General features: G+C 26.5%; 2 protein-coding genes across 2 annotated transcripts in view; both read left to right on the forward strand.

The window, feature by feature from the left end:
* Positions 1–74: 74 nt before the first annotated feature.
* LOC107885303 (islet cell autoantigen 1-like) lies at positions 75–2,510 on the forward strand. Its single transcript, XM_029492652.1, is given in 6 exon segments — positions 75–310; positions 667–806; positions 809–862; positions 893–910; positions 1,182–1,342; positions 2,067–2,510. Coding segments are annotated over 6 exon segments (780 nt in total). The 5' UTR covers positions 75–296; the 3' UTR covers positions 2,460–2,510.
* Positions 2,511–6,523: 4,013 nt separating this feature from the next.
* The window catches only part of LOC100569591 (peroxidase-like), a 6,038-nt gene continuing 1,571 nt past the window's right edge, over positions 6,524–10,990 (forward strand). Inside the window, exons 1-7 of the mRNA XM_016808922.2 lie at positions 6,524–6,675; positions 6,744–6,939; positions 7,093–7,284; positions 7,367–7,533; positions 7,918–8,113; positions 9,566–9,763; positions 9,826–9,958. Of these exons, the coding sequence (XP_016664411.1) occupies positions 6,655–6,675; positions 6,744–6,939; positions 7,093–7,284; positions 7,367–7,533; positions 7,918–8,113; positions 9,566–9,763; positions 9,826–9,958 (1,103 nt within the window). The 5' untranslated portion in view covers positions 6,524–6,654. The remainder of the gene's footprint in view (positions 6,676–6,743; positions 6,940–7,092; positions 7,285–7,366; positions 7,534–7,917; positions 8,114–9,565; positions 9,764–9,825; positions 9,959–10,990) is intronic.

Consider the following 10,990-nt stretch of genomic DNA (forward strand, 5'->3'; position numbering starts at 1 on the left):
AAACTTACATAAACTGATATACATCAATTTAAATTAAATTAAAACTGTTTACGCCGATAATTTTCATTGGAAAATGTACCAATCAAATCATCGTTATTTAATTTCTTTGTTAAATCTGACTCATAACAGCTAAAAAATTTAGCCTTTCGTCAGTAGTCTATGATCTCAAATAAGATTTGATCCTTTTTAAGACCGAAAATGACCACTCTACAGAAGTTAGAAATAGGGCAGGAAACACAACTATCAAGTTTTACATTTTAAAACACTGAAGGTGGTTCGGACGCTCAGTATCACTAATGGACCATAGTAGGTATACATAACATATCTACTTAAATATTATCTACAGCAGAAATCTATAATAATAATTGTGAACGATAGTACATAAATGTATAGTAATATCTCAAATCACAATACTTTTCCTAAGTCCAGGTATTATCAATGCTTGTTTTTCTTGATAAATAATATCCACAATTATAATTGTATTGTTATTTTTATTTATCAGCCAAATATATCAAAATGGTTTCTAAAATTTACGACCCCTAAAAGTTTTCCGACAATAAAATGTCTGGTTCCGTATTTTAGAAAATATAAAATAATAATTTTGCTATTAAAATTATAATTGTAATTACTAATGACAAATAAGACATGTAACATTTTTTTGTTCAGGAATACGTACGATGCTCCAGGGTTGAACCGTTGGCAAAATAATTCTAATGGCTCAACTGTATCTAAAATGCAACACAAGTACTGGGTAACTAAACAGCAAGTATGTAAAAAATTGGGGAAAAAGGATGACGAATTCATAGTAGCTCAGACGCTGAACTCGATGCTAAATTAGAACTATTTAAGTCTATTCGTGGTAGTTGTCACATTTGCAAAGGATTGTCATAAATACGACGAAAAGTTTATAGTGAGTATTATTTGTGTTAAGCCCACCAATTATCTATTTAGAGCGCTTATACGTTCACAAAGAATATAGCATCTTATAATATTGTAGTTATTGAATACTTACAAAATAGCACAATATGATGTTATCTATACATATAACGCGTAAAATATTTTATACTTGTATATCTTGATAGATAACAATATATTTTACTATAGGTAACTATAATAGTATCAATAAAAGGCACACACAATTAAAATACTTTTGAATAAAATTATATTATTTATTTTTAAAGATTTAGCATATGAAGAAAATCAAATGGGTCTGTTTTTAAAAAGATCTGGAAACAAAGATCAAACTAAAGCTGGCGAAATGATGCAAATTTTGGGAAGTTGCATGGCACAGTCAGGACAAGAGAGAATTGGTTTACGTACGCCATTAGCCAGGTTACACCAGGTATAATATATAAATTAAATTAAAAATTATTATTAATAATTACCTTATAATATTATAAAATAAATACAAAAAGAAAAATAATAACTCTCAATTAAAACGCAGTGTAAATAAAAAATATTATTTCTAAATGAACAGTTGATTATTATTTATTACCGTATGTCCGTATGACCGTATACAATTAGTATATAACAACGGAAGAATATTTTATAAGTTTTAATTTACCAAAATATTGAAATAACATGTGCATTATACATTTTTTATTTCATATTATTTTAAAAGTCAAAAATTATAACAATTATTTAATTTATCCAAACCTACTATGACATTGTGAAATAAATAACAAAATAAATAATTACCATTTTTTAAATTTTTTAATAGTCATGAATCTATGACCCGATATTATTTAACCATATGAATAGAAAATTAAAAACGGAATTTAAAAAAAAATGTATTATTTAATTCTAAGACTGAAATCCCCATTTATTCACTACAAATGGTCAGATTATGTTACGAGTTCTACTAGTAAAAGTAACGTATATTGTGTAATATATATTATATTATGCGGGTGGTGGATTAACGATTTTTCAAAAATTGCATAATTACTCAACAGAGGGCTATCTGATATTGAAGTCGTTCTCCTTCTTTCTGGATCGATGATTGAATCGTCAAGTGCATAAAATATTTTAATTATTATTTATGATATGGTATTGATGTGTTTTTATAGGAAATAGAAACGTTTTGTTTAAGAGCTGTGGAGGATACTCAGGGCGATGTAAAACGTATGGAAAATGCCCGTACAGACTACAGGGCTGCTCTGAATTGGATGAAAGACGTTTCCCAAGAACTTGATCCGGACACCAATTCACAGTTAGACAAATTCAAAAACGTGCAGACCAAAGTAAAAAAGTCCAAACAGCAGTTCGATCACCATAAATTGATCTGTTTGCAAAAAGTCGACCTGCTTGCCGCTGCACGTTGTAATATGTTTTCACACGTCCTTATTTTCTATCAACAAAGTTTGCAGCGATTTGCCGAATCCGTCGCAGCTTCGTTTGAACACGCAACTAAAGATTTTAAACGTAAGCATGCGAGGCATACGCATACAATCACTAATTAATTGTTTTTTTTTCTAAATTTTAATCGAATCATATTATAAAAATTAAATTACTTCAATTGTTTGATGCACGAAATTATTGGTAATAAATCGATACTATTGGTGTAAATTATTATCGAAGTTAACTTATGTTATTTTATTATATAGGTTACATTTTTTAATGATGTAATTTTTATCATTTACCTATATCTTTAGATTCTGAACGAAGTGATGAATGTATTGATTTTACAATGATGTGTGTTTTTTTTTTTTTTTTTTTTTTTGTGTCTGACGACAACTTTTGGAGCAGTAAAAATGCTTCGATTTTCAAAAGTTGTACCTTTTCTGAAAGGAAAGTGAATCTAGTTGGTACTTTGGGGGGTCAAAAGTGAAAATTTCCCAATACTCTTCAAAAGCGGCAGGAAAAACCTTAAAAAAATAACGGAAAAACGCGAATTTTTACGCAAAACCAATTTTTGACAAAAACGAAAACTTAATTTTACTGTAACTCAAAAAATAATTATTGTAAGCACTTGAAATTTGCAACAGATGTTTATATTAGCGTTGTCTATACAGGGTTAAATTTTCAAAGTGTTTCGACTTTTTTTGAGCTATTTATAGACAAATGAAATTTTCAATTTTTCTAAGTATTTTTTTTAAAATAACGATTAAAAATTTTTGGTTGGATAGAAAACTTTGAAAATTTATACACGTTTCTTATAAGTGTCTCACAGTGTAAAAAAAATCCAAATCGTTAGTCCAATTTTTTTTTATAGTGCTAAGTTAATTTATACGAAATATGTCAATTGCGAAAATTTGCAAGTAATTTTGTGGTGAAAAATCGTAAAATTTTTTTCTTTTATAACTAAGCTTTTAAAATTTGGTACAAGGTTCTCCATAAGTTTTTCTTTAAATATCTGTAAAAAAAACTCAACCGGACTAAGACAAAAAATTTTTAGGAGTGTTTGAAATTTAAATTTTTACAAAACCGCATTAAATAACGGTTTAGCCTCAAACGATTTTTGATATTTGTTATTATTCAAAAAGTATGAGTCGTAGACACTTGAAAATTTTACCAGTTGTTTAAATTGACATTTTCTTTATATAGTTTTATTTTCAAAATATTTCACTAATTTTTAATCTATTTATAGGCAATTGAAATAATCGATTTTTTTTGATTTTTTTTTTATAAATGTTGATAAAAAAAAATTAGCTGGGACAAAATACTTGAAAATTTAATAGAAGGGTCCACATATGTTGTTCTAACTCCCATTCAAAAATTATAAAAATACATAGGCACAATTTTTTTTTATAAGCATTTAAAGTTCAAATTTTGACAACATATTATGTAAAAATCACGAAAATTCGTAAATTATTTTATGCTAGAAATTCATAAAAAATTTTCCTTTTATATCTAAGATTTCAAAATTTAATACAAGGCTCATAATATATTTTTACAATAGCAATTGAAAAATAAAAGAAATATATAGTCACGATTTTTTTTTTATAAGCATTTAAAGTTCAAATTTTGACTAAATACGTAAAAATTACGGCAATTCGTAAATTATCTTATGCTAGAAATTCATAAAAGTTTTTCCTTTTATATCTAAGATTTGGAAATTTAATACAAGGCTCCTAACATATTTTTACAATAGCAGTTGCAAAATAAAAGGAATACATTGTCACAATTTTTATTTATAAGCATTTAAAGTTCAAATTTATACGAAATATGTCAAAATTGCGAAAATTTGCAAGTAATTTAGTGGTTGAAAAATCGTAAAAATTTTTTCTTTTATAACTAAGTTTTTAAAATTTGGTACAAGGTTCTCCATAAGTTTTTCTTTAAAAATAATATATCCTAGACTGACAAATCATCTCCGTTCAGAATCGTTTTTCGTATACAATGATATAATATCATTGGATTCAAATTTAATTCCATCCATTACAGTAACCCACTTGTAACCTACTGTACAGCAGAGCGACATCCACGACTTACCCGCTTTTTTTTATGTTTATTGTCCACTCTTGTATCAGTAATTGTACTTTAATCATAAACTTCGAGGGCAATAAATTGCTGGTAGACATTTGGATATAGGTTTTTTAAAGGGGTGAAAACATTGAGACTTGAAATTAATATGTAAAAATAATATGGCTGTGGCCAATAACTTAAATCCAAAATAATATATAATTTAGATCGGTTGCCTCGAGTACAACCTAAAAAATAGTTGTAAATACTGGTCTACTAGGAGTTACCTACTTATTAAGCAATTAAATATTTTTAAATTATTATGTAAGTAAAATGAGCCATAAATCTATCATATATTTTAGACTTTAAATTTTACTTGTGTTTAATGATTTAAATTACAATATAAATTAACAAACAATTAATATTACATCAAAGAAATAAAATTTTTAAAAACATCCAATACCTATTTATTATCGTGAGTAACCAAAATTCAAAAATAAAGAAATAAAGGTGTTAAAGTAAAGGTAGTAGCCAATAGTATAGGGCTTTTTTAAATTTAATGCATTTTTATAACTACCTATAAACCATTTAATATCATTATTGTATACAATATATAGGATGCTATTTCTTATATAGGTACATCATATTATTATATTTTATATTTGTATCACATCATTAAACTTTATATTTAACAATTGATTAATTAGTCCGCTGACCGCTAGGTAAAAGCACTTGCTCTTTTCACTAACCAACCAACTAAAATTAAAGAAAAAATGTAATTTGCCAAAAATTAAAATTGATAATAACGTGAGCAAACAGTTATAATAATATGTCAAAGTTGCATTTAAAATTATGCGGAATCGTGTATTTGTTACCGGAAATGTTGACATTTAGGAAATTATTACAGTTCCTAGGAAATGTTGAAAATTCCTAATAGCAGAAGGAAATTATATCATTGCCTAGTATATGTTATTATTTCCTAATGATATCAGGCAAAGATGCCATATTTTTTTTTAGATATTTAAATTTAATCTGTCTAATTTAAATATATTACTTTTATCAAACATAATTATCAATTACCCTGCTATTACCCTAGTAAAAATCAAAAAAAAAAAATCAAGTGTTGTCAAACATTTTTTTATCACTTTAATTTATGTAATTTAAGCTTATTTACATTTTTACATTTTTACTCATTTTTGTTTTATCCCATGGCAAACTTCTGTGACATTTAGAATTGCAAATTTTAGTTGCAGATCTACAAGCACACTTGTTTGTCCTGCATTTTGTCTTACATTGATATGTCTTACAACATATCTTCCGCGTCCCGGTTTGCACGTTCTATAGACCCCTGACTCTGCCTAAGTTTTGGTTTTCCGTGCATACGTTACACGTAGATATATCGTATATTATGATACTCAATTACAGCGAGCTCGGCACAATGATGTCAAGCGTCATTTTTTAACTCTGAATAATTTTAGTACCTAGAAACGTTAAACCTATACATCCTATATATTTAAGTAATTTAGGTTTAGTTAAGTTATTTATACCAATGCAAGGCAAATGGGGTGCTACATCATTGTATATCTGTAAGATCCTAGGGGTCATATTCTTAAATATGCCACTGTACCAATAAAACTCTACATTGTATCTACTTATAAAATATTATTGACACAATTGTATGCCATCATAAAACCTCTGTACACAGACAATTACACGGAATCTTATATTATTAAGTAGCACATTTATGTAAGCTATATAATAAGTTATATGATTATATAATAGTTATATTATATAGTAGTTATATTGTTATATATTATAATAGTTATAACTTATAATAAGTGAATTTTGTTTTATTTTTAATAAGATTGTATTTTGTGTAGGTACTTATTCTAATAAACAATCCTAAAGGTCACAGTTTTAATACTATACCTGTTTAATATTTTAGACTTATCTGAGTCTAAAATAAATATAATATCTATTTATTGATAAAAGTAAAAATTTTATTTAAGGTAAAAATTTACAGGTCAAAATATAAATCAATATGATTAGTATAATTATATAGTTATTATTTAATTATCATAAATTAAAAATATTTTATGATGGTGACTAAATTTTCTAATATTAAACCTTTATATTTTCAGCCCTCTTATTGGTTCGGAATCAAAATCGAAATTAAAATGGTTCAATTTACGGAACGTGGTCCTCTTTATAACACTTCTTCTGTGTATATTAATTGTTTTGTATGTGGTTTTTATGATATTCTATACACCAACGGTAAATATATATTTTTCAAATATTAAATCAATGGTTAAATAATTTTAATACAATTTTTCATATTTTAGAAAAAATCCACTTTAAGATTAACTAGTGTGGCGACGATCAACAATGATTATTTCGATAAATGCTCACCACCAGTAACGTGTGATCCTAAAGCAAAATACAGGACAGTCAATGGATCATGCAATAATTTGCAAAATCCCAACTGGGGTGCAGCACTAACTCCTTTTTATAGATATATGGATCCGGTGTTTAGCGATGGTAATTTAAAAAAATATTTAATTCTCAATAACTACTTACATTATTAATCGATAAAATATAAAAACAATAATTATGGTAAGTAGGTATTATTTTAACACCTACATTTTTATACCTACATTATGATTATTCAAACTTAATGTTATATGGTTTTAGGTATCTCAGCTTTTCGTTTACAATCGGATGGAAGTCCATTGCCAAATGCTCGAAACATTACTCTAACGATGTTCCAAGACTCGCTTAGGATTTGTGATTATAAAAACAACGAACTATTAGTACCATGGGGTCAATTCATCACCCACGATACGGCTTATTCGCCAGTCCGCAGTGTCAATTCATCTTTTCCTGGTAACATTTTACTAAAATTTGAACGAAACAATCAAAATCATTTTCTATTTTATAACCACATTGTATGTATATTATTATACAGCTGCTCTAGACCATTGTCAAGACAAAAATCCACCAACAGAGTGCAAGGCAGTCATTCCATTATCTCCAGATGATCCAGTATACGGAAAAAAAAATTTAACGATCTTAAAATTTATGCGTCTCATAACTTCACCAGCGTATAATTGTTCCTTAGTTCCTGACACTGTTGTTAGTATTTTTTATCATCATTAAACCAGAACATTAGTTGGTACTTGGTAGGTATAGGTATAGGTCCTATCTGATATTATATTAATTCAAATATTAATTATTTTCAGTTAATAATGATTTCTTATGGTAAAGTTGCGTCCTTGACAATGAACTTGTATATTTCCATAAAATAAAACTGTATGGCTGTATATGTGTATGTAATTGATTGTACAATTTAACGTAAAATACTTTTTGTGTTATAGGAAATTTCTATTGTACAAAATCTTTAAACTCGATTATCTTTAAACTCAGTTATTGTGCTGGTACACTAATGTTTTGATGTTAATAAGGTTCTAATAGCAGAATAACTATCACATTTTTATTTTTCCATTATTTATTATTTAGCTTAATAAAAACACGCATTATATCGACTCATCAAATGTGTATGGTTCCGATCCTGATGTGGCAAATCAATTGCGTTTGTTCAGTGGAGGACAATTGCTTTACAATACAATAAAAAAACAAGAGTATTGTCCTCAGGATCCTACTAAAGTTGTAAAAAAAGGAAATCAGACTCAAGTGACGATAGCATTTCTTGCAGGTAACTCAGACTTTGTAATATATATATTTTTTTTAATTATCCCTGCAGGTTTAATGTTTTCTTTGATATTCATTTTAGTGTTATATATTTTGTGGAAATAGTGAAATACTGAAATACATAACAATTCTAAGACCTTAACGTTGGGTTAAACATAAACAAATTTAAAAAAAAGATTATTGTTTTGTTAATGCCAAATCATATCTTTATTTAAAATTATGAAACACCTTAAATATTCATGAATTGATAAGAATAATATTAACAACAATTATTTTTATGTCTTACAAATGTGTAGTATTTGTTTTAATACAGAATCAATTGGAGACCGTTGAACGATTTTTTCCTCACCTTTTCTGTGTTCCGATTGCGTCCGATCTATTTAAACACGAATCGTTTTTTTTTTTTTTTTTTGATGAGTTTACGAAAATGTTATCTCATAGCCGGTACTCTTATCAATTAATATCATTACAATCACGTAGCAATTTAATTTATAACTCATGGTATGGCTAAAATTCCGAGCAAAGTATTAAAAAACAAGAATTTATTGATAAACTAATAAATAGCTTAAAAAATAAAATTATGTCCTCTTTGGCCTTTACAATGCCTTAAAACGATTTCACTACTATTAACCTAACCCCTTCACTATTTGACCCCTTTTTAAAATGACAAGAAGATACATTTTTTTAATTACTTAATCCTATATATTTAGACTGAGTTTCATTTGTTTTTGTATTATTATTATTATATATAACACTTACTGATCAGAAATGTATTTTTAAATTATTTATTCCTATATATTTGTACTAATTTTTATTATTTTTTAGTATTATTATTTTATGAATAACACTAACAAAATAATTACTAATTATGACTATTAATTTTCTAATTTATCGATCCTAGAATTACGAATGTATTCAATAGTCATTAGTGATTACTAAAATCATATTAAAATAGAGTAATTGAATGCTTATTACTTATTATAATATAGGACGTAAAACGGAACCTAAAAAAGGTAGGATAAAATAATTTACCTATCCGACTGCTGGGCGCAATTGAAACACTCGAAAGGTGTAAAAGGTTGAAACAGGACACAACCGAATGACGCATTCGATATCAATATTACCTTATATTTATTGTGTGATAAATACATTTTGAAAACATTACTATGTATTTCGTTTAAAACATTACAATTTAAATCAACATTATTCAATATTTTATAACGTCCTTTTATAAAACTATTACCTACTATGTTTTGGTCGTTTCAAACATATTTTTTCGCTCTTCTCATATTAATTATTCTTATTCAATGATCCATCATTGTTATCAAATTTAAAATAATAATACATCCTTTTTCCACTTTTTAAGTTTCTTATAATTTTATTTTATTATTTTTTAATTGTTAAGAAAAAATGATGTATTTTTATTAAATTGACATTATATAAATTTTGTGTTTAGGTGATGTAAATGTTAACCAGAATTTAGGAATAGCATTGTTACAAAATTTAATGCTAAGATTCCATAATTATATTGCAAACCAGTTGCAAATAGCACACCCGTTATGGACGGATGAGACTATCTACCAAGAAACGCGTAGAATCGTTGCAGCTGTAACTCAAATTATTACATACGACAATTTTTTGCCGATAATTTTGGGTAAGGATAACTTAATATTTAAGAATGAATATTTTTTTATAATTCTTATTTGTTTTTTTTAGGTGAAAAATATATGAATGAATATGGTCTAAATAGTGAAACAAAATATGATCCAACGATAATGCGTTCTATGGCACAAGAGATGACTAGTGGTGCTTTGCGATTACTTCACAACATAATTCCCGCCAAATTGAAGTAAATTAAACAATTTTATTTAAAACACTTAAACCTTTAATTTTAGTTTAAAAATAGTAAATTAAGATTAGAAGGTACCATTATTATTATTTATTACAATACGCAACTTTAAAATATTAGACTCGAACTATTAAAAATAATTTTATCCATTAATTTATTCAAATCAAACTATTGCTACAACTAAAATAGATATGCAACGTTAATGATGTTGATTGTAATGCCAATTATGATTATTATCAGAGGAACATTAAAATTATGAACCCAAGTTGAATACTTTTTTTTTAACATTATAAATCCACTTTAATAAGTAATCTACAATATCTACATATCGATAATATATATTTAAATAATTTAATCTGTGTAACAAATTAATTTTAAAATAATCGTCAAAGTTGCAATAATTCAAATTTAAGATGCGTGGTTTTAAGTATAGCTGTATACAGGGCCGTCCCAAGGTTTTTCGGGGCCAGGGGCAAATTAATTTGGGGGCCCTTCGACCATAATAATAAAATATGATAAACAAAATACTCACTGAGAATAACAAAATGTTTATACCTAAACGTATTTTTCCAAACCTTAACCAATCAAACTCATTTAAATTCATGTACCTACTGCATTACATGCTTACATAATATAATTGAATATTATTCATATTATTTATATCAATATTATTCAATACATTATTAGCAATGTATTACCATGTATACAAAAAACTACAATTTATACTAGATGGTTATAAATATTCAAGGAAAATATTAACTTGGATGTTTATAGGATTAAATAAATAGATAAGGTAGATTAAGAAAATTAAAAAAAAATTTACATATATTATTTTATTATTTTAAATAAAATATTAAAATGTATATTAGAACACCTTTTTCCTAGCTTTTTTTTCAGCAAAGCTGTCTATAACATCATCATAATCTAGAGTCTTTACCAATTTGTGTTCGATGGAGAGAAGTATTAAATGATTTAAGCGGTTTTCTTCTATAGTTGAACGTAAATAACTTTTTATTAGTTCAGTTTACTGAA

Source organism: Acyrthosiphon pisum, unplaced genomic scaffold, assembly GCF_005508785.2.
Source record: "Acyrthosiphon pisum isolate AL4f unplaced genomic scaffold, pea_aphid_22Mar2018_4r6ur Scaffold_370;HRSCAF=794, whole genome shotgun sequence".
Taxonomy (NCBI): Eukaryota; Metazoa; Arthropoda; class Insecta; order Hemiptera; family Aphididae; genus Acyrthosiphon; species Acyrthosiphon pisum.